Genomic DNA, 24,584 nt, shown 5'->3' with positions numbered 1-24,584 from the left:
GCTTTAAGTCCCCACCTCCCATTTTTCCATGTGGTCAGCATGGACTCTGTATGAACATCAAATAAAAAGACGATGCATTAAATAATATCCATGATTTCAGATGAAAAATCAAAATAAAAACCTTTAAATGCTAATATAGACAGCACATTCTTTGATTTTTAAAACCATAGAAAAAGTATGATTTTTTTAAAATCGCACACACGCCCATTAGCCTTATGCTGACTTTGCTTGTAAGAAAACGTACTAGTCCAAAACCAATGCAACATTTCGACAATTTGGAATAACTAAAAACAATGTAGATGTTGAACTGCTATTTATTTCATTTGATTCCCTCCAAGAAGGATCAACAACACAGTTACTAAACTGTAAAAGTTTGCAGTGACTCTGCAAACTTTCTCCCTTCTTCTGGTTTATCACCAGTTCAAACTGTTTGGCAGCCATCAAGTTCACCAAATAAAAGTCATTAAAACAGACGGATGTTTAATGTGAACTTCATTAGTTAAAAACAATGTTGTCAAACTTGCTGATCAGCAGCTGTTAAAACATTTACTGTTGTTTAGAGACTAAAATTCATTCAATTCATCTCACATACACATATGTCCATGAATCCATGTTCTATGTGTTACATACACGTAAATATTTTATGACCCGGCAACCCTCGTTAAAAATGAATCGGAAAGAAAACTTATATAAACCTCTGTCATCTTTAACCATAATTGTGTCTGTAAACAGTTTATAATTTCAAGTTTCTTCAAAAAAACACTTATTACAGCTCTTATAATAAATTAAAACAGTAAAATACAAATTTTTCCACCAGAAAAAGCTCACTTATTTTGTAAAAGCAAAAACAATACAGAGATGACAATAATACAGTTTCTTTTTTTAATTAGGCATCTTCTGGATTCACATGGTAAGTGTTTTATTTCATGGTTAAATTAATGTCAGATAAAACACACTCGCACACAAACACCACACACGTTTCTCAAAGGTTGCATTGCTTGAAAAGGTTTTTTTTTTGGCTGCTGAAGAAGCCACTCTGGCTGGGTGAGAGACATGAGGCTTTCAGGGGGGTAAACAAGGAATCGGACATCCCATATAGTAAAGACACTTAGCACAACGTTTCCTTGGCTCCTTTTTTTTGTACAGAATCAGATTCTTTAAATGTTTGGTTCAGATTTCAACCCTGTTCTGCTACTTATTAATACAAAACAAAAAAGCATCAAAATGTTTTCATTAAAACCACACAACTGGTCTGACAAAAACACTTAATAGCAGGTAAAGCTCTTTGTAGAGCAAATGAAGAGCACAAGTGAAAAAATCTGAGTCTTTTTGTGTCTGATGGGTGAAGATCCGAAGGCATCTCAGTTCCTCATCCGCTCCCTTCTTGTCCGTCCCTCACATGACATCAGCGCGTTTGTCCCTGACTTTATTCCTCTGTTTCGTTCGGGCTTTGAAGGCAGCTGCGTTGAATAAACGCTGTTGAAGGGGGGGGAAAAGTGTTTATGCTACATTAGGAGGATGTTTTTCTAGGGTGTAAGATTTCTTCGCCAGAAAAAAACATTTTTCCGTGAGGAGGTAAAAAAAAGAAATGACCAGAGTTTCCCCAGTGCATTATAAGCCTGGCGGGCCACCAGGCTTTACTTGTGCCCCCACCAGGCTAAGCATTGCTTATTTTTTAAAGTCTTTTTAAAATGTTTGCATCTTTTAAAACTTTATAGCTGGTGTTCAAGTATTAATCTTCCAATCTTTCAATAACACATAATTATCAAGTGATATTTTCAAATTTCCTGTCAACTTTAAACATTTTTTAACTCAAAAGCACAACAGGCTGCTGCCTTAGCACCCAACCACCGGGCTTAGCAAGTTTTCTGGGGGAAACCTTTAATGACTATTTCATAAACTAAGACTGAATAGCAATACATACCAGTAGAGAATGTATTGGCCTTTATTTTAAACCAATACAATTTGAAGAGGTCATGTTTTAATGGTAAAAATTAAATGGCTATTAAACTGTGTGTTTTCAAACATACTTTTTATTCTGAACAGGTATTAATGGTTTTAAGAGCCAGGAGTAAGCTAGTGAAAAAATTAATCATACTTTACCTTCTCTGCCCGTGAGATCTTACTGCCTTTGATAGTAGCAGCATCTAAGATGAGGGGAGGTCCAAGGCCAAAGATGTCTCGGAGTAGCTGGTTGTACTGCACAAAACAAGTTACATATAGAGGTTGGTTGAGGACAAATCGCCTTAATGTTCTACACAGCGTGTTTTATTGTGTTGGAGCGTTGTTACCACACCTGTAAATGGTGTCTAACTCCAGATTCTAGGATCTCCTTGAAGGCATCGTAGATTCTTTTCCTCATCCACCCATCGATGTAAACGCTCTCCATCCCAAATCTGATCTTCTCCTCAATGAAATCCTCATTCTGTGGGGACAGAAACTGGATGTCAGGAACTAAAGAGACAACAGGGATGCAGAAGAAACCTACTGCAAACAGGAAGCCAAAAGTCAAAGCCTCCAAGTTGGAAATACTTGAGACAGTTACCAACCTCTATGTAATGTAGCACCTCTCTGAAGATGGAACGCTGTTTCCTTCTGTCATTTTTGGCTCTGTGTTTGTTGCCGTCTGTGGCTAAACTCTTCAGACATTCGCACAGACTTTCAGTGTCCTCCACCTCAAACTCCTACACGAGCAACATAGCGTTAGTGACGCTAAATCAAAGGCATTTACAGTGCTTAGCAAAAGTATTTATGTTCCTTGATATTTTTCCCACATTCTATCAAGTTACAACCCCAAACTTCAATCAATTTTAATAGAATTTTATGTAATAGATTGATCTGCGTTCAACAAAGTATTCATCCATTATTCATCAATAGTTACACTATCCTCCACCATGCAAATAGTATTTGTTTGCGATTACCTCATCTATATCTCGGCCCAACTCCACCAGCAGAGCAATCGTCTCTCCCACTGCAATTCTGTAGTTGACGTCGCTGCTCTGCAGACAGGCCTGCAGCTTAGGGAGGTGCCTACAAAGAACACAGTGAACGCATAATCAGTATTTGATAACAATTACCACCTACTAATGACATTATACAATAACGTTGGAGTACATTAGACAAAGTCCTGGGTTTAAATTCCAGCTATCAAGGGACGGCGTCCTTCAAAGTTTAGGTTCTGAAGTCTGAGGCTCAACTGTGTTGGACCTCAGACAAGTTGAAAAGCTGCAGGACATTTGTTATCGGAGACTAGATAAGATAATCACGCCCACTTCAAGGAAGGTTAGACTGATTGGCAACTGGTCATAGTTAAACAGACTCATACATGTGTCCAGATGCAAATTTCTTCTTCCACTGGAAGGCATGGACAACTGTCTTCTAGCTGAACAACTCATTGAGGTTGATGCAATGAGTAGCTTCTCATCTCTAAAACTGCCTGTGAATGCATGTGATATTCGAGACAGCACAATGAAATATCAGTGTGTGTGAGCTGTTTTGGTGGTGACTGTGTTTTGACTTAATACAGACTTCTTCTGCAAATCTTGGCTGATGTTGCAATGTGCGTTTCGAGTATTTGTCCATAAAATAAGTTGATATACATCCCACAAACACAAATTTGTGGAATGGGCAAAATAGGATGGTGGGTATTTTTTTTTTTTATTGTGAATATGAATAAATCTAAAATAAATTTAGATGGAAAACAAAGGATGAAAAACTGGATTTTGACTCAAATTTTACATTTACTTGTTTATTCAACTGAAAAAGAATGTATCAAAACAAAAAAAGTGAGATATAAATCTTTATTTGGAGTATTAATATTTATTATGTTTTTCATGTCCACTCACAGTTCCAGCAGCTCAGTGAGTTTGGAAGTGGGACAGAGCGTGGCCAGCAGCGACCAGGCCTGCAGGGCGGCAGTGTGGAGGCCGGGCAGACCGGGTTTGGGTGTGGGCAGCGTTCCTTCTGTGTTAGGGTAGGAAGATGAGAAGACACTCTCCAGAAGAGCCAGTGTCTTCACCAGGTCCTGCAACAGTTCAGATACCATGTTAAAAATGTGCATTGAACAAAAACTAAATACAAAAGCCAACATATATGAAACTCATTTATGCTTTTTTGGGTGTTTTGTCCCAGGTTTGTTATTGAGTAGTTGTGTGTTAGCACAAAACGTTGCAAACAAATCTCACCTCTCCTTCTTCTGCAGTGGAGACATAGCAACACATCCCCAAAGCCCTGGCACACTGATGAGACAGGAGATGAGCAGATGTACATTAAAACACTGAAGTTTTCTTATTAAGCCATACTGATGTACATCAATGTTTTTATCTCTGTTTTTATTTATTTATTTTTTTGTCTAAACAGTGACCGTGAATTGAAACAATTATGGAGTTTCTCTTTTTAAAACATCCAAAAAGAAGCAGAAATCTTTATTTAAAAACAAAGCAGTGTATGCATATAAAATGTTCTGAAACAGATGTGTTTAAAACTGCTAATCCCACATTTTAATCGTGATCTTTTTTTTATCGTCCAGAACTTCCAATCAGAAAGAGTGTTTTAATTTTAAAGTGCGATTTGCTAAGAAGAGGGCATCACTCACGCTCTGACGAGCTGCTATATTGGCACGGTCGTTATTCAGGATGGAGGTGAGAACAGGACAAAGCGACTTGAAGCCCTCCTCGGCCTCGTCTCCTCCTCCGAGCTGGATGCACAGCATTGTGAAAACATTTGCCGCCGCGGCCTGCTCCTCTCCGCGGCCTGCAGACACGAAGGGACAGAGGAAGAAATTCAAGTTCGGGCGACCTAACTGGTTCACTCTAAGAACGATGTTTTATATTGCATCAAACGAGCTCAGGCAAAGCTTTCATAAAATAATCAGAAAGTTTGTGTACAAGCAAACAAAACTAAAGCATGACGCATCAATGATGACACACAATGTCAATCTATTAACTCGATTGTCTTCGGAACCTTTTTTGAGACTTCGCTCCAGGTAGTCGCGCACCGTGAGACGGTGGCCTGTCAGGAAGTCGTACAGAACTCTGGAGGAGAAAGCTTGTCGTAGTGACTCCAGGGCTGCTAGACGAGTCTTTGTACTGGAAGAAAAAGACAAACAGAGCGAGACTTTGCAATGAGACAATAGAGGCAGTCAAAGCTTTTTGATGTTGGCTGCTACAATATCCATCTGTTGTGGCAATATACTTATTGTAAAGCAGAGTTTAATGCGCAGAACTTTGATGATCAGAACCCAACAAACTGAAGACAACTACACAGTAGAATGATGAATATATTTGCATAGAAAATTACATTTTATAGGAGAACACAGTTACTTCATCAACACTGCAGCCCATAAATTCTTGTGTTTTCAAACTTTTAGTTGTTTGACATCTTCTTGCTGCCAATCATTAATTCAAACAAGTCATCTGTCTAATAGCATTTTTGTCTCCACACGCTAATTCTTGGCGTTTTGATTTCCAGGATATATTGTCCTGGAAATCAACTTTTCAGGATATAATGGTAGGTTCTAGCAGACCATCAGTGCTACCACTATTTCTATTTTAGAGAAGCTAAATAAAAACCTTCACCTTCTGTCCATCAGGTTGTCTATACACTGCTTGAGCTTGTCTTCTGTTTCTTCTTGTGCAGTCTGTTCATCCACCTGCTCACTCCCTAAATATGACCAGAGAGCACTTAGAAGATAAATGTTGCGCAAAGTAGTTGTGAAAAAGTTAAGACATACTATTAAACATTCAGAAAAACTCAAAAAAAGTTATCTAATATTCACTTCAGCAACAAGAACTACACTTGTTTAATCAGCTGCTCTAATTTAATCAGCCTGCTTTGTGCATTATAATATCTGATGTCTCTGTACAGACCTGGGCCCTCTTCCAGGACCGAAGCAGTTTCACTGGTGCTACTGTAGTGGCTGAGAATGTCCGATGTTGGCTCATCGTCACTGGCTGCAGATTCTCCCTTCATCCCGTTTTTAACACCTGGAGACAAAAATAAAACACCCACAGAACGTGAAGGACTTGGAGTGAAAAACACCCAACAAGAACAAAGAAATCTTTTTAGTAGTAAGTTCAAATGAAGTGGGCTGAGAGAATAAGTCAACAAACTGCTGTTACAATGATCAGCAGCAATGATTGTTATTTCCACAAGCCAGGAAAAAAAAACAAGTTTAAAATCAGGAGCTCTTGGAAAATAAACTCACTGTCAGCACATGTTGGTACCAGGTGAGGGTAGAACCGAGATTTGTGCTTTAGTGGACCAAGGAAAGACTTGGAACCCAGACGAAGTTGTAGGGTGAGTGTGAGTGGAAGAGTTAATTACTCTTAGAGAGAAAAAGATGCAGATTGTCTATGTTCATTTGCTTTTCAATCATTTGTGTTTCTGACTCAAACACTTACGACCTGAGTCAGTTTCTGGTTTCTAGATACAGTGGACCCCGCCTGTTTGCCGTTATGTATTCACGTATTACCCTGTACGCACATTTTTTATGTGGAACACAACTGAATTTTTTATGGAAAATTTGCCTATTTATGGGGTTTTCTGCAGAACAATCCATAAATAGGCAAATATCTAAAATATTTGAAAGAATACCCCAAAAGTAGCGTTAAAGCAAGACTATATGTTAGCTTCTGCACTAGTCCCCAAACTGTTTCTACTGGGTGAATTAATACATATTAAGGTATATTAAAATATGCAGTTATAAGCAATTTTAAAGGGGGTCTGAAGTTTTTATATTTTGGCTGTTCGTGGGTGGCTGTGGTCCCTGAAACCAATGAATACTGAGTGCAAACTGTATACCCTATAGTTAAATGGAAATGCAAAAAAAAATTTGACAACATAAATCTTGACTGGTCATGATCTCATCAGACACTAAAATTCCAACATTTTCTCGAATCAGTGAATGCAGCTCAGTGAGATGCTACCAGCTCAAACTGCTAGCAACACACTTCGGTGCCGAAGTTTTTACCAAGGGAAGACTGAACGCCAACCATTCAGCTTATTTTACTGTTAAGTCAGAGGAAGCAAAGAAGCTTCTATAAAGAAAACGGTGTATTCTGCTGAAACTTGATGACTTTTAAAAGTGGAGAAAACAAAAAGCCTGGAATCTGAAACGTGGAATTACAAAAAATAAATATGGATTAGACACTGGCCAGCAAAATCTACAATCCTTACATATGTAGTTTTCAAAAAATTCACAATGAATGATAAAATTTTGCACACACACACACACATTCATGCATGATTGCAATTTGCTACAAACTGGGCCAGACTTGTACAAACTGATGACACTCATCAAGTAAAATGGCTTTCAGGATAACATCCACCAGAGGAACAGGTGTTTAGTTTTTTATTTTGTTATTTTTTTTGGCTAACTATCAGGACATAATAGCTGGAAACCTGCATGAACTGGAAAGGTTTTCCCGTTAAGCAGTACTATGTGATGGTTTAGGCTTTTATTAGCACACCAGGGGTTTGTTCCAGCACAGCTCTGCCATGTGTGGTGGAGGAAGAAGAGGCAGGCAGGTTAAGCTAAGCTAACTCTCATGTTTCTGCTGCCTCAGGACTTTCTACTGTTGGTGGGATTACTGAAGACCAGCGAGGCCGTTCATCTGTCCCCTCATTGGGTGTTCAGCGATCCAGAATGGTCACGCTGCGTTTGTGTTCACGTTAAAAATCAACTGGTATGGTAAAAGTGATTCAGAGGTCACTCATACAGCAGGAAAGCAGAGTGATTTTATTTGAGATACCAGCTGAAGTGATTTAGTTTTAACAAACACTTGACAGTTACTCCAAACTGAACAGAAACTACAGAAGTGAGAGGAGTTAAAACTTCAGCAACATTTGCTCTTGTATTATTTAGCGGTTTCCACCTGAATAAAGAAAAAAATAACTGTTTATAGTCAACCTATGACTAACTGGAAATTGAATGTGTAACCAGAGTAATAATAGGGGAAAGTTCAGCTATTCAAACCTGAGCGGACCCAGTTTTAGATTCTTTGTTGTTCCATGTCTTTTATTTAAACTTTAGGGTAGGCTTTCTACAGCCTTATTATTAGTCCACTCATAAATGTATCCACTAATACTATGACACTACATTCATGAATTAAAAAATATAAATAAAAATCAACTGGTGACTGAAATTATGCAATTGAAAAATACCAGCTTTTAGCAATCAGTGAGCTAACCACTAGCCACTGTTAGCCATTTTCATTACATGTGAAGTGTTTAAAAACTACATATCACAGCTGTAAGACACCATTTAATAGAAAACTGCACTTCCTATGACATTTGTGGTTCATTCAGGCTGTGACAGAAGACTGTCAGCAAATAATAGAAAGAATTAATTTTCTGTTTTCTATTGAGGGTCCAATCTTAGGAAGTTAGAACAAAGAAAGGAAAGAGTTGTTTTAGTAACATAACCTGGGATAGTCACTAATATATGATGCTACACTCCATTATCATTTTGTCTTTCTTAATAAAATAGTGAAAGTATTTTTAACAGTGACTCATGTTATGAAGTCGCCCCTCCTCTGTTCGATGCTGTTCTATCTTCCTGCACGGTTATCAAAGACAAATAGGAAACTGATAAAAATGTGGATCGGAAAAATAAAGCTTTTAAAAACAACGGATCAGAATTTGAAAAATTGACTAATCATACAATATGATTTTGTCTTGTTTGTTATATTAAACGCTACAGGACACATTCTGTCTGCTTTGTTTTTTCTTACTCTTTATCACTGTTGTGAACCTGCAAGAATTTGTTTCCATAATCAGAGTTTGCCCAACATGGGATCAACAAACAGGTTCGGTGGGAAGCTAATGCGCTCTGTGAGCGTGGACCAGTCGGCAGTTTTTCCAGTTATCCTTGAACTCCTGATCACTGCCTGCTGACTCCCACTGCAGCCCCACACACAGCGATACACCTTCCCACGCAGACCCACCCACGGCTCTGTTATCTGCCTGCCACGACTCGCATGTCATCTCATCCATCTCATCGATCGAACAAAAGACTCCAGCGGTCGGTGACGCTGACCCAAATATCACTGGACGGCTTTGTTTGGGAAATGACCTGTCATCTGAAACCACAAAATCCATTTCAGTAGGCAAAGACGACTGCTGGGATTTCAGATGACTGCACATGCAAACTGTCACTTGGAGACCGAAAAAAAAAAAGAACAAAAAAAAAACGTCTCTAATTTTATCTTCACTCAGAGAAGCCAAACGAGCAACACGTGTACACAGCTCACTGCAGCCTGCTTCCCTTCCTCCAGTCCTTATCACCCAGTGGCCCCACACTGCAGTCAGGTTCTGGTGTAAGCCGGAAACAGTTTGACCAAACTGTCAGCTGCTTCAGGAGGAACTGGGATTCAGGTTGGGAGTGGTGAACTTATTTTATGTTCTTCTGTGCACGAGTTTCAGCATTTAACAGCTGACACAGGTTGGAGGTTTGGGGCAGGTCAATTTCATTAAAGAGAGTTTTATTTTTAAGAAATAAATAAACTACTACAATGACGATTTAGTGCTTTTAACACTCTCTAGAGAAAACAACCTAAACTAAATAAAAATCATGTATTATTTTCAGAAATATGAAAAAATTGCTCACATTTTACTATTCTATCCATATTTTAGACACATTTTCTGTGCTAAATTCCTCAAAAGGTCACTGTTCACATTTATGCTAGTTGTATTTTTGCTGCAAATAGCAACCAGCAGTAAATATGGCCCAATATTTAAAGACAAATATTTCATTGTCTTTACATAAAAAACAAAACCCTGATTTTCTCAGGTGCGTAAAAGTGTCGCCTACAAATACCACTGCTGCCTCTCTGGACATTTTTACCAACAGTGGCCTTTTAAAAAAATTACCCCAACCACAATTATGCTGTTTTTGCCATCGCTTGGAACCAAAATCCAAATAATGCATTTTAAAAATTCCACAATTCTACTTCCCCATCTATAAAGAGGAAAAACAATCCCTCATCATCAGCAACACTTCTAGTCAGGTCATATGGAAGTTGACTAATAATTTCAGTAAAAAAAGAGAAAGTGTTAAAAGTCAGATGAGGCATATGGGTGAAGAATTTAAATGGTTTCCGTGTGCTTTAGCATTTCAGTTGATGTTAAGGTTTACTGCATGCACCTTACTGAGGGTCATCGCAGGGTTTGAGCTCAACAGGGATCTGATGTTAGGAATCAGAGAAGTTACCTTTCAACGATCCTTTAGCTGAAAGTTGCAGAACCTCCTGACGCAGAGAGCCTGATGGAGTTGGGAGACACATGGGCAAAAGGACCAAAAGGATGTTGAAGGGAAAATGAGGGATGGCGGTGTTGGAGAGAAAAACACCAGAAGTGAGCTTTATTTCTAAATCACGTTACATATGAGCACTAGTGCTCAAATGCTCCATGATCTCACTGCAGTGCCACATTTAATGACTCTGTCGATGTATTAGTTTACTTCTTTATGACTTCCCTCCTTGTAATTTCCGTTGGTAATCAATGCAACAGAGATTGTGTGTACAGATGCATGCTTTCCAAACAGGTTGGAACAGGGACACATGAGATTCACACCACTGTCATACAACATCGGGAACCTGTTAGTGTGGCTGCAGGAAAAAAAAAGACAGACTTGCACATGGCGCGCAGATTTTCCACTTTCAGCACTCTGAAACCTAACTGTACAACCAGCTGTGCACAATTTAAGTAGCATGATATCACTGCTGCTAAAAATAGCATGCAGTTCACTGTAACCCTGCATGCAAGAGTACACTATGTTAGTACTGTAAATATCCGAGTAATCAGAAAGATGAACCTCGTACAAAAAAAAAAGTGTTTCTAAAGGGAGCTGCATGTTCTAAAGTCCATTACGAGTGTTAGTGTAGCAACAAATTAATGTGGTCGCAATTTTAAGGTATTTGAAAGAAAAAAGGAGACAAAAAAAAACACACCACAATATATTATAGTTAAGATCAGGATCAGCTATGAGGAACAGAGATTGCTTTGCTATTCATGCTGATCTCTTAATAAAAAAAATGTTGAAAATAGTTTAAAATATCAACTCTGCCATCATGTTGTCTCTGTTTTGAAATATTTGTGAAATCCGGATTGTGTGACATTACGTCTGGTGCCAATATAAATACTAATCATTCATGACAAAAAGGTTTCTTAAGGCTTAAACGTAGGTATTTATTTATAAAATAACTTGCAGGAAAAAGTTCAATAAATTATGACTACACTGCTATAGCCTCAGTTTTCTTATAAAATTGGCATGTTGCGATTAATGATGCACAATGATCTTTTCCCGAATTATAAATTCTTATTTTATTTAAGGTTTGGCTTGCTGATATCTGTTTTAATCAGTTATTGTTTTTAGGACAGATAAAGTTTTTTGTATATATATATCTGCTCTACTGATTCCCAATAAGAGTTCCTGATTAGTAAAATGGTCGATTAGATTGTCTCACTGATGTTTTTGTGCATTTGTACCTAGTTGTAGGTGTGCAAATAGCTCTGTCCAATGTGGAGCATTTTACTGTGTGTTTAGCTTTTCAATGAAAAAGAGCAACACAGCAATAATTTCCCTGCTGGGATGAATAAAGTAATTCTATTCTATTCTATGTAAACAGAACGTTGTTTTACATATGTCATTCTCCACTTGTCAAAAAATATTTAGATTTTTTTTTTAGAGTTTTAGAGTACAGAAATCGGAATTGGCTGAAATCAAATTTAAAAGCTTTGCAAAATTGGTGATAAACCACAAATGATCACAAATAGGTGCATCTCCAACACCTATTTTCATTCATGATAGAAAACACATTGTACTTACAAAACTGCACTCATTTGTAAATATGCTAATGTCTAATCAAAAGTCATCTGTCATGCTAAAAGAAGTCAGGGGTGACAAATCGCGCTAAAACCTTACAAAAAACATTCTGCAAATATTACGAATCGTAATAAATTGTAAAATAGCTTAAAGATGCAGCGGTTGCCAGGTGCAACAATGACAGGTTTACACGCTGAAGTCAGAAGAGCAACAGGCTGCTGTCGCCACATGGACACCATAAATGTTACTACAAGATGTAAAGCCTGTTTTTCAGATTATGCGTCCTGTTGTTTTCTTCTGTCTACAAAGGTGGACGGGGGTTTCCGTGCTACTGTTACTCACCCGGCTTACTGGAGCCACGTTTCCCTTTTTTACTCCGCGGCATGTCGAGCAGATCCTCCGGGTCACAACAAAGCTAGCTGAGGTAGCAGCGTCGGTTAGCCTCCTTCAAGTCCGCTACGCTGTTATTTAGCAGCTGGAGGCAGAGAAAGACGCCTGTCTAAATTATCCCTGTTGCCCAAACTTCAGTTTATGAGTCAAAGACTATAAAACCGACACATTTTTTTTTTTTTTTTCCCCCAGCAAACTCTTCTGTTGACACTTCGCCCAGCGTCAGTGACGAGCGACACCAACCACGTTTTGCAACTCTCTGCCGTCTTCAATCCCGGGAAAAAGAGCTGTCCAGAGCGGGTTATGTCCCACTTTTTTACCAGTTACTCTGTGTATTATCTGTGATTGTCCCCGGGTAATCTATACCTGACGCCAGGTTGAGATGGTAAATATTTCTCGAAGTGTTTAGGACGGAGTTTGGAGCACGCTGCTGTCACCAGGTCCACCATCTTCCCCACAGTAACTACTGAACCCACCGGTTACGCGAGTTGCCAGGTTGGTTGGTTCTGGCGATATCCCCCGTTTCCGGCTTTGGTAGGGTCATACACCAAAACCATTATTTTTGAAATGCTCAGTAAAAATATGTATTATTGTCATATTATTTTAGCTGGACCCAGGCCTATGTATTTGGCCTACACGTTAAGTTTCTATGTAAAGGAGAAAGTGTTTGCTTATCTCTTATTAAACTTTAAGACTACACTGCACAAAACCATCAACATTAAACCCAACTGAACCTCTCCTATTGTGTATACCCCAGATTAATAAGCCTGAGACTTTTTTTAAATATTTTTTTCTTTACTTTATTAAATTCAGAAGTGTAAACGTTTGGCCCAATCTGACTTAGCTTGAGGCATTTGACAAGAAAAATGTGTAAAAATGTTGGTCTCTTTTTGAGGGTGAGAAAGTTGTGCTAATTATTTAAAAGTAAAATAAAATAAAATAAATTTCTAGCATTGGTCTTCCAAATAATAAATGCGCTGCTTTGTGTTGGTCTATCGCACGAGATCATTTTTGACTGAAATGTGACAAAACATGAAAAACTGCGTTTAAGTCATTTGGCAAGGCACCATATATGAGAAACAACTACTTGCAAATTTTGCAAGTGGAAATAGTAACAGTAAGAGTTGTAAAACACTTTCTTAATTGGCCCTTCTTAATTTCATAAGTTTCCATTTCAGAAGCAAAATAAATAAACAATCAGAGGCAACTAGAAAAGCACGTTTTATTTACTCAAAAGTAACTCTCCCCTGAAAAATGCTTAAGAAGTTCACACAAACGTTCAGCCATACATAAAAACCCAAGTTAATCGCATTGTTGCACAGTTTCAAGTTGGCAAGTCAGTAGTCAAGTCATCAAGTCACCAGAAACCTCGTGTGAAAACAGAAAGCTCTAATTACATATTGAATATTTTTATTAGTAGTAAAGACTAAATGTTAAACTAAGCAATCTCTATAAATTAGACCGTTATTTTTTCTGGAGTTATGAATTGATACTATCAAAACACAAATAAACATCGTCATCATTATCATCATACGATCAAAAACGCCAAACCCCGTCATATTTGTTCATAGCTACTGTAAATGCAAATATTTCTATGCATCTGTGGCATTAAGACAGCATTAGAAGACAAAAAAGCGTGCATGAATGTGCTGCAGTCTAATTCACAAAATAGTAGTTTTGTGAATTAGACTGTGACTTAGACTGTGGAAGAAAGGCTCCGCTCTCCCCCCCTCCTCCTCCCATCCTTGTATTCTTCTCTGTTAATCGTTTTCTAATTGACTGCGTGTTTTTTAAAAACTCAATTGTTTGTAAAAGTTTTGTGTTTCTTTTTCTTGTTGTGTGGCTAACACTGTGTTAGCCACACAGTCTCACTTGTCAGGCTCTGACATTTGTCTCCGTCTTTCATGTTGTACCCTGATATTTCAACCAATGTGAAGAATTTTCTTTTCATCATAGTTAAATTGATTATTGAGACTGATGGTCATAAAAATGCTGAAATCTCATATATAACTAAAAATGTTTGCTGAAAACTTTGTAATAACTCTATAATGACTTGGAGTGACCTCCAGCTGGTCGATGTAATTTACTAGAGTCCTGTAACCAAATTTTTTCCACTAGGAAAACAATATAGGAATGTACTTGTCAATGTTGTCAAGTTGAGTGCAAATTTACAAATGGTCCTTATAAAGTGTACCACAGACGATGGCTCCATTTGGTACTAGAAAGGAAAAGTAAAATAAAGAGGTGAGGGACAAAAAGAGTAGCCTGCAAATTGTTGGTTTGATGATTTGTTTGTTTAGTTTGGTTTGTATCATAATGACTTGACAAATAAAAGTTTCTATTGTGGTCCCATAACTGTGCTAACATCATCAGTGCTACCTGTACTCTCATGCCACCTGCTTTTCATTCCAAACAGATTAAACAATGTTATCAAACTATGGATTCAAGTCAGGATGCCAACTGTACAATAGTCTTTTCTTTACATCTTCCATCAGTTTTCTGCATTCAATATGGTTGTTCACAGCTGAACACCAACCACGTTTACAGTGTTGCATTTCCCCCCCCCCACACTTGCTGGAAAGTATTTTTAAATCCTAAATTGGCCTTGTATTGCTGGAGTTAAACACCAGGGGGAGACGACTGTAAATGAGAGAGGCAATTGGTAGAATGATCCAGTGTGTGGTTCCTATCCAGTGTAGTAGTTTGTGGGGACGAAGGGCATCTTGCTGACTAATGGCTGGGACTGTTTTCTTTCTGATTTCAACCTGGACGGCTGCTCCGTTCTTGGCAAATGCTGCGTCCACGTAGCCCATGGCGACGTTCTTTTTCAGACAGGGAGAGGGACAGCCGCTGGTCACTTCCCCTATAAAGAACGAGAAAGGTGTCAGTGAAAATAAGTAAACTAGTGTGATGACACTAGTTTAATAAACCCTCCTAAATAGACTCATGAAAAACAACATTCAGACATTGGTTTGTATTCCAGATAATGGATTATTGCTCATTTATTTAGAAAGTAGCAAGTGTTTGAATTCACCTATGGCTAATAAATTGCCTTATAATTAAAAATGTGATGTAATGCATGAGATTTTAAATCAAATTGTACATTTTGTGAAGAGTTACGGTTTAGGAAAATGCAAGGCTTTTGCTGACCCCTAGTGGTCAAATTATTTAAGCCTGTTCGGACAACAAACAAAAAGGTGAATCAGATATTTTAATGCTTAATTTAACAAATACATAGTTCTATTTACCTAACAGTGATATGCAGTTGCATTACTTTTGTAATGCAACTGCATATGATTCTACTCTCAATTTCAAATTCAGATAAGGCCTTGGCTCCTTGTCGCTCCCTCACCTATGACCTGTCCGTCAGGGCTCAGGATGGGGGTGTGCTGTCTCACTGGGGGACCGGTGGACACCAGTCCAACTCTTTTCCTAGCTGTCTTGGCTTTGATTTGCGGCACAATGATGTCAGCGCCAGGGAAATCCTTCGTCTGACGCCTACGCTTCCCTGCGAGTGGGAAGGAAAACCAACAGACCCCTTTTAAAATGTTTAATTAAGCAGGTTTCCATTACATAAGATAAGATAGGACTCATCAAATATTAAAAAATATCCAAAAGGATAGGACAGGAGAGAGCATTACTTGCTGCCTTGCTCAGGCTGAAGTGAAAAATGCACCGACTTACACACTTATGAGTGTCTGTGCTCAACTATGCATGTATTCAATAGCTACATGTAGACTGTTACCAGAAATAAAGCCTAACCTATCGTCCAAACAAGACTGGCTTCCACAGGCGTGGTGGTCTCATCTATGTCGTTGCCGTAGAGACAAAGTCCCGCTTCCAGCCGAAGACTGTCTCTGGCTCCCAGACCGGCCAGCTTCACCTCATTGTTGCTAAGCAGCTTCTCTGCCAGCTCAACCACTCTGGAACGAGGAACAGAAATCTGGGAGACACAGACAGACAGAGTAACTTTAACGCCGGCGTTCTACATGTTAAGGTTTCTGTTGCAGGAATAAAATCCAAAAGACTACCGACATCTACCAACCCTGGAGGAGCTATGGAGCTCCACAGCTCAACTGGGAGACTTTACAGGATAACTGTGACTTGGTCACTCTGCAGATCTGATCTTTTTGGGAGAATGGGACAGAAAGTCATAGGAAAAAAAAACCTTTTTGCAGTTTGACACAAGTCACCCAAACGTGCAAGAAAGTGTTGTGGTCACAAAAGACCACAAATGTTTGGGCCTTTGTGGAAACTACATTTAGCACTTCATTTTAAACAACTCATCTCCATGTTGGTGTGGCATCATGCTGTGTAATGTATATATATACTGTTTCTTCAAAAACCTAAGATGCATTCAGCCAAGTCGCTGGGTTGCTAGGTGTTTGTGGTAATTACCATAAAGTCAATGTGAAAACAGAAAGCTTGGTTAATTAAAGACAAATGCTTTGTGTTTACCTAATATTTTCCCTTTGAAGAAGATTTTAAATCTCTTGAGTTGATATGGAGAGATTTCATTTGGTCACCCCTGGTTTAGGTCGAAGTGTACTTCAGTATTAGAATGGTCCAAAGATTTATCACTATGGATACAACCTTTGACCTTTGACACATTTTTTAAACATTCAGTCAGAATAGTCTGGGGAAGGTCTGAGAAAAGAAGCCCAACAATGGACGGAAATGAACAACCAGACCCGGATCCAAAGCTTTAGCATCGCAATGGAGATGCTCACCTCCACCCCGTCCTCTCCGGTGTATCCGCAGCGGGTCACCCTGCAGTCAGGAATACCGAACACCGTGACCAGGGTGGAGGTCATGAAGGTCAGCTTACTGAGGTCTCCTTTCAGCCCAGCCTGAAGCACCTGAGCCATGGTGGGACCTGATGACACAAAATGACTTGGAAATTTAAGCACAGAGCGAGCTTTAGCTTATCTTGCAACTAAAAGTAAAGCAATGTATATGAAACCTATTAAGAAATGAAATAACAAAGGATACTTTAAGAAGGGAGAGCAAATGAAAGACCGAATGGGTGTTTGACCTTGAAGTGCAATCAGGGCTTCGTCAATGAACTCCAGGTCCACATCAAACCCGGCAGCTTTGCACTCTGCCAGTCTGGCCTAAGAATTAAAACACACACACACACGCCCACACACACACCCATCAGTCATTTCCCAGGCGATTCCAGGCCAGTCAGCCTCCACAGATTCCTTCACCTTCATAAGAGCCGAGTCTTTGTCGGCGCAGCCGGCGTTGGAGACCACGTAGAGGTAACCCTGGTCGGTCTTTGTCACTATGAGGTCATCAATGATTCCTCCTTTCTCGTTGGTGAAGAGGGACAACGTACCCTGAAAGGTGAGAAGAAAAAGGAGTGGGAAGAGTTAAGGATAAACTCAAGAATTTACTGTAAGGATATGAATAGATCTGCTTCTCTGTTAAAACAATGATAAACTTAAAGCTTACAGATTTATCTCTTTATGCGTTTAGGATTATCGATGTCCCAATACACAGAGAGAGATGAAAGCCAAACTGGATTCTATGGTATATGCAGGCCCGGCAGCATGGTCAGCCATGCCAGGGGGGCGTGTTTGTCGTTTTTACTTTAAAGTGACCAACTCTCTGTTATCCCTTTGTTGATTTGATGCAGTAGGGGCTTCCGCACTTCCCATATCTGAGCATTTTGTCACTTATTTTTCAGCAGTTAAAACTGTTTAATCCGTTGTTAACACGTCGCAACCTGCTTTTCCGAGCCGCCTTTAAATGCAACATGAGCTCTAAGACGCTCGCACTGGGTTTACACCTGTGCGGCAGCGAAGGAGACCTGCTGCTGTGCAGAGCTGCTCAGGTGTGTGTTAGAATGATGGCAGCAAACCAGCAAAACGCAAAGAACTTGGCACAGTTTTTCCCCCAAACTAACCGAATGAGTTCAGTAATGCTGTTGGATGGAGGTAATGTTAGCTAAAAGATGACTAGCTAATACCAGTACAACACATTAAGCTTGTTAACAAGTAGTCTATAGGCTACTGATGTTATATATGTTCAAAAGTGGGTAGTACTTGTTACATTCACTTGAGTGACTTTTTTGGATAAAATGTACTTATACGAGTAGTGTTACTGAACAGTACCTTTTTCTTTTACTTGAGTAATATTATTAACTGCTACGCAGATTCATTTTGCCCCCCAAAATAAGCCGATGCCCCCTATTGAACTTGTCTGGAGCCGGGTCTGATTATTAGGAAACATAGATTAACAAAGTTAAAGCTATCTCGTAGATTTAAAGGTCAGTAAAAACTTCTTTGAGATATATAAAAGGTCTATTTACTACTATGTAGTCAAAATAAAGAAGACGGACTACACTTCGAAAGTTTTTAGAACTAATTTCTGCATTGTATTTGGAAGTAGAAATACATTTGAAAAGCAGTTAAAGCTCTGTTGTGGCAGTTCAGCTACAGATCATCTTGTTGGAATCACACACAGATTTACAAGGTGAGAACTGGTAACAGCTAACCCGTCTTCTACCTGGTTGTCCTTCAGCTCTGCGATATCTGCAACCACCAGAGACTCCATGAACTTTATCCGGTCTTTTCCGTGGATTTTGGTCTGACTCAAGAAACAAGAGGAAAATAGGAATACAGTGGTTAAATGTATGAAAAGAATGTATTTCTATAAAGGCTAATCTCCAGTTTGTCTTGTCCCGATTTCAAACCGGTGAGCAAAGCCAAATCTGGAGCACTTCAGCTTCAGCGTGCCTCACCTGGAGCATGTGGCTGACATCAAAGATGGAGCAGTGCTCCCTGGTGTGCATGTGTGAGGCGATGTGACTGTCTTTGTACTGGACAGGCATACTCCAGCCTGCAAACTCCACCATCTTTCCACCATTGTTCCTGTGGAAGTCAAAGAGAGTGGTTTTCTTCAGGGCAGCCTGGCGGGAAGAGGGGGGGAAAAAAACGACCGAGTCAGAGGAGTTAACAGAAACACAGCAACTACACGTTTTTTTTTGTTTGTTTTTAAATGCTTGACTTTTGAAAGCAACAGACTGCATTGGACTTCATTTAGGGCTACCGAAGTAGAAGGGGTTGAAAGAAAATGCAAGAACTGTATTTATGCATTTTGCAACTGTAAACCGTATCCAAATCTACGTGGAGAAAATTGCTTTGCAGGGAAGAAGAAACAGAATAAAAGTTTAAATTTGCCTGATACGCAAAACTACTGAGACGATGTGTAATCAAGCAAAATCCTGACACATAGACAGCTCTACTGATAGCCTGCCGTCTGTCACAATCCCATCTTCAGTTGTTTTTTTAAAAAAAATAAAATAAAATTATGACCTTTAAACTGGCGGGGGCTTATCAGCCTGCTCTGATAACAACAGAGAAGCAGTCACTCGTGTTTCCAATAAAGTCATTTCGTGCAGCTCGGTGAAGTGAAGCAGACAGAGCGTCTGCTGGGACACATGCACATCATGTCTGCATGAGCAGGCTGCTGTTGTAGAGCACAATTACCGAAACACGAAGCCACGCAGAAACAGCCAGGTTTACACTGAGGGAATCCAAAACGTGACTGCACTAACAGGGTGAACTGAAATGCAAACACACTCCACAGGCTCAGTCACCGGAAGGCATTTCTGACTTAGTTGATCAGATCTGGTCAGATTCTTTGTGTGGATTAGGACATTTAGGGCTGAGTGTGGGTTGAAGGGTTCACGTGGATTTGCTCAAATGCACGTGAACCCTTGGTTCAAAGTGCTTGAACAAAGTACCGAACTGTCACTCGCCATTCATTAAGCACATGATGCACTTGAAATAGTGGGAATCTTTCATTTAAGGGCAAAACAATTTTGATTTGCAGATTGGGGGAAAAAAAACTAAAAAACTAAATAAAAAAGACAAACAAAACACACATTTGAAACACTTCCACCAAATGGTTTCAAACACTGTAATGACAAATCAGAACGCGTTAAAGATGCAATTTTCTGCAAATTAAACCGCAGCGTAATGGTCTGCTCAAAGCAGTCGTAATCCTCCAGAAAGGCAGCAAAAAAGAAATCAATCTGTAGCTTTCCCCATACCTCGGCACTGGAATCCCGTCTCTCCTGTAGTATCTTCCCCGCACATCCAGCACCCGTGACCCGCAGCAAGCACTCCCTAGAAGCCCGCAGCCCGAGCCCCGAGCCCCCGGCCGTAACCCGAGCCCACATCCTGCAGCCTGATCCCCGCTCAAGTGTTTAACTTGGACCCGCTTGGCGCTACAGCCGCGTTAGCACTTCCGCTTTGCTTCCAAACTCTTTTGAACTCAACAACGTGGGATCCCTGCTATCCTTGCAAAAAAAACACAAAAAAAAAACACATGAAGCGTAGGTAACGATGAAGGAAGGAGCAAAGACTTGTGGGAAACGTAGTTGATAAGTTCACTTTAGTTCCCTGGAGATCAGCGTTTTTAAAGCGGGACTAGGATGTTTTGGTCATGTCCCAGCCTCAGAGTGTGCAACAAATTACTCTCTGATCTCATCAGTGACAGATCATAGTACCATGGCAACAGGGGGAAACAGAAACGTTTCCACACTACAACCACAGTGATTTTTAAGTGATGAGCAAATACTTAATTATAATTTTAAGGCTGAAGGAAAATAATGTTCTTTTATTAACAAAAATAAATAAATAACAGAAGCTATGTTTTTTGTTTTGTAAACAGCTCCAGCTCTGTTAGATTGGACGGAGATCACCACAGATTCTCAATTTTAAACATTGACTAGGCCGTCCCTGACACATGAATGTGTGTTGATTCCATCCCATCCCTTTCACCTGATCTTGCAGAAGAAAATTACCCCCACAACATGATGCTCCTGTTACTTTGGTGCATTTAGCCTCATCTGTGGCTCGTTTCACACCTAACATGACCTTTTGGATATAGATCAAACAGTAAAATATGGGTTCCAAATAGCCCCTTTTTCATAAAGGTCTCATTTTTGGAGTGGACAACTAATAATGGTAATGTCCTCAGATTATCTGAGTAGCGCTCTGTGTACACTGTTGGGTGGACAGCCATACCTTGGTAGGTTTTGATGTTGTACCATAAGTTTTCCATTTTTCCAGCAGATGATAGACAGTTTGAGCAGCACTCTTTGAGATGAAAAACCTGACCTTCTCCACAGCTTTATCCCTAAAGTTTTACTAAAATGTCTGACGAGTAGACTTTATGAGATGATGGAGCCAAGATATAAGCATAACAGTCTTTATCCACAAAACAAAAAGCTTTTGTTAAAATAACTGTGTCTTGATGATTGGATGGCTGTTTGTACATTAAAATTTTCCAAGGGTTTCAAAAACCCTTTAAAAAAAGCTACTCAGCAAAAAGCTATTCAGCAAAATATTCCAGACATTTTTACTATAGCTAGAACATTTAATTGTAACTATGTCACCAGCTTCACAATGCAATTTTTTCAGAGGAGGACATGCAGAAACAACAGGAAAAGATCAATTCCACAGACTCTGTCGGCGCTGATTTGTTTGTTAAAGCTTTAGATCTGCTTCCATCAGTCAAAGTCTCTGATATTTTTCTGTCAGTGTTTGTGTGTGTTGATCCCATCATGCCTTTCACCCCGGTCACTGAGTCATCCTTTTGGCCAGAGGAACTAATAATAATCTCATGTCTCTGGTGCTATTTTGGACTGTGAAGGCCTGCAAAGCCAAGCATGTGCATGTTGGGAGGGGGCGCACTAAGGCAGAGAAGAAAACTTCCTCTGCTGCTCATATCTCTTTCCTTACGTCTCCTATACAGTGCGGCTGCGGTGGGTTAAATCTGAAAATACAGACTCAAACCCAGTTTGGCCTCTATTGGTTCTGGAGCGTCCTGGAACTTTGTTGAGACTTTAGAAAATTTGTACCTGGAACCAGCCAGCTTTTTTTTTTTTGTTTGTTTTGTTTTCCTTTGTGAAGGAACAAAGTGGACCAAATGTAGCTGGATTAACCTGGCTTCAGTTGACAGAGCTCCTGGAATGTGGATTTTCACTCAAAAGTACATTTTGATGTTCCTCTTGTTGGCTCAGATGCATGTGTTGGCAGTTTGCTGTCAGCATGTGAGAGGTGAACCAGAAGACTAGGAAGACCATAATACGGCAAACAAGATTTTCTTTACTAGTGTCACAAGGTAAGAGGAATCGTCAGACAGGTGGCTAACCATTGCATCAGACTAATTCACAGTCTGAATTAATCTGATGCAATTCAGACTGTGAATTGCATCAGTACACACTTAAATCAGTGTGTACTGTCAGTCATTTATCAGTCTGTCAGTCATTTATTAGTCATGAGCACATTCTGTCCTTTGACCCTTGATTCAAATTCCAGCAGCATCATGTTTGATAAGCACTTCTAATAATAGGTCTCATACCTAAGATATTCATGCATGTTTTGTTGTCAAATAGACCGAAATGATCTGTTCTTTTCTTGGACATATGAATAGATTCTAACTGGCCCGTTTCTTTAATCTTAACATCTAATTCTGAATCTAATTCTTTCTGTGATGTGACGTGTATAAACCAAAACAAAACAAGTTAGTGCAACACCATGAAACAGAAGGAATGGAAATCCATTCACCAAATTAGTCTGTATGAATCTAGCTGTTCTACGGATGTGTTGGAGGCCTCTGTTAGAAAACGTTGCAGATCAAACAGCCTCATGAAGATCGAGGAACACATCAGACAGATCAGGGAGAAAGCTGTGGAGAAGTTTAAATCAGGCTTAAGGATTAAAATGATATTCCAAGCTTTGAACATTTCGCAGAGTTTCTGTTCAATTCATAATCTGCAAAATGGAAAGGATATGACACGACTGCACACCCGCCAAGACATGGCCGTCCAACTAAACTAACAAGTTGGACACAAAAAGCATTAATCAGAGAAACAGAAAAGAGGCCCATGGTCATTCGGGAGGGAGAATCTGCTGACACGAACCTGGCCTTTTACAGAAGACTGGCAATAATGGGGAATCCCAGAAACAGGAGATAGCAAGAGACTTGAGAACGGGGATAAGTTTTCACCTTCCTACAGAAAAACAACCCGTAACATGCAGCAGGAGCTGCAATTGGATGGTTCAGATCAAGGGGGGTTTATTTGTTAGAACAGCCCAGTGAAAGTCCTAATTTAAATCCAATTCATAATTTTCTATTTAGGAGCATTAGGGTGTAATGTGTCGAATACAGAGAAAATCTTCTCAGTTTTATTTGCAAAAAGATGTCCTCCTACTTCTCTATAGTAAGTTAATTCATGTTTGTCCATCTCCTTAAATATCACTAAAGTCACATCTGCCCCCACATTTTCCCTCAGTTCAAGGAAACATGTCGAGGCCTCCGTCGTCCCAGACCACCCCTCAGTTCTACAGGGTGAGCGAGAGAGACCTCACCGAGATCGAGCTGCATTCCGTCGACTCCATCAACGACCTCCACCGAACGCACCCCGAGCACAGCCACAAAGGTGCTCACAGTCTCAACACACACATCCACATCTGGCCAATCGACTTACTTTTCACCCCGTGTCCTTTTCAGGGATGAGGCCTCCTCGCCCTGCGTACACACCGTCCCCAAACGGGAATCTGTACACACATGACGGGACGGCGGTCAGTCAGAGAGCGCGCCCGCTGGGCAGCAAATGGCAGAGACGTCTTCAGGACATGTTGACGCCGAGTTCATCGAGGGTTTACGCCACGAGCTGCGCCATCGTCACCCTGCTTCTGCTCACAGTGTTGCTCATCTTCGTTTTAGGCAATACGTCTGTTTTTATTTGAATTTCGCAAGGATTCTGTTGTTCTTGACCCTTTGGCCGATAATGTCTGCTTCAGCTTTTACAGTTTTCGTTAAAGAAAAACAAAAATGTTTCTCAAAAATCACTCTTTTTCAGGAATTTAGAAGATAGAAAATCATAGTAATCCCAACAGGTCTTGGACAGGAAAAGTTTAGTCTGACTTGAGAAAAATAAGATTTTGTGTATTTTTATACAGCGCATGTAAAATCGACTAAATCAGCTTCAAAATGGGCATCACATACATAGGCATATTATTAATCCTTCTAATCATGAAATAATTTCAGCCCATTTCTATCCTTAGGGCTCCCCATATGAAAATTTAAGCCAATACCAAATAAAATGTAATGACTTCTTAAAAAATAAATAAATAAACACAATATCTGCATGTGTTCCTCCTCCAGTTCAGCAGGGCGGTGCCGTCAGGATGCTGAGTGAGGCTGTGAGGGAAAAGGAGGCTGCAGCCAACAAGCTGGAGCTGCTGATCCAGGAGCTGCAGGAACTGAGGCGAAACATGACAGCCGTGAGACGGGGGACATGAGGAGGACACGCAGCGCTGTGCTAGTGTACTCACACAAGCTTGTT

General features: G+C 39.9%; 2 protein-coding genes across 4 annotated transcripts; both read right to left on the bottom strand.

The window, feature by feature from the left end:
* Positions 1–296: 296 nt before the first annotated feature.
* On the bottom strand, positions 297–12,690 carry ifrd2 (interferon-related developmental regulator 2). Of its 3 annotated transcripts, XM_032570810.1 has the most exons (14): positions 12,581–12,690; positions 12,167–12,299; positions 10,211–10,261; positions 5,868–5,984; positions 5,577–5,661; positions 4,963–5,087; positions 4,595–4,752; positions 4,185–4,238; positions 3,846–4,024; positions 2,922–3,030; positions 2,550–2,684; positions 2,297–2,425; positions 2,104–2,199; positions 297–1,476 (listed from the first exon to the last, which is right to left on the bottom strand). In XM_032570810.1, exons 2-14 carry the CDS (start codon positions 12,207–12,209, stop codon positions 1,396–1,398), a joined length of 1,362 nt encoding a protein of 453 aa, XP_032426701.1. In that variant the 5' UTR covers positions 12,210–12,299; positions 12,581–12,690; the 3' UTR covers positions 297–1,395. The 3 variants fall into 3 exon arrangements, with proteins under 3 accessions (XP_032426701.1, XP_032426706.1, XP_032426714.1); XM_032570815.1 differs by lacking the exon at positions 10,211–10,261 and having other exon boundaries at positions 12,167–12,689; XM_032570823.1 differs by lacking the exons at positions 10,211–10,261; positions 12,167–12,299 and having other exon boundaries at positions 12,581–12,683.
* Positions 12,691–14,775: 2,085 nt separating this feature from the next.
* amt (aminomethyltransferase) lies at positions 14,776–20,556 on the bottom strand. The gene is given in 10 exon segments (XM_032565472.1): positions 14,776–14,945; positions 14,947–15,077; positions 15,567–15,722; positions 15,977–16,157; positions 16,945–17,090; positions 17,250–17,328; positions 17,425–17,556; positions 18,728–18,808; positions 18,963–19,130; positions 20,277–20,556. Coding segments are annotated over 10 exon segments (1,248 nt in total). The 5' UTR covers positions 20,406–20,556; the 3' UTR covers positions 14,776–14,900.
* Positions 20,557–24,584: the final 4,028 nt, after the last annotated feature.

This window comes from Xiphophorus hellerii, chromosome 1, assembly GCF_003331165.1.
Source record: "Xiphophorus hellerii strain 12219 chromosome 1, Xiphophorus_hellerii-4.1, whole genome shotgun sequence".
NCBI lineage: Eukaryota > Metazoa > Chordata > Actinopteri > Cyprinodontiformes > Poeciliidae > Xiphophorus > Xiphophorus hellerii.
This window is presented reverse-complemented; position numbering and strand designations above follow the sequence as displayed.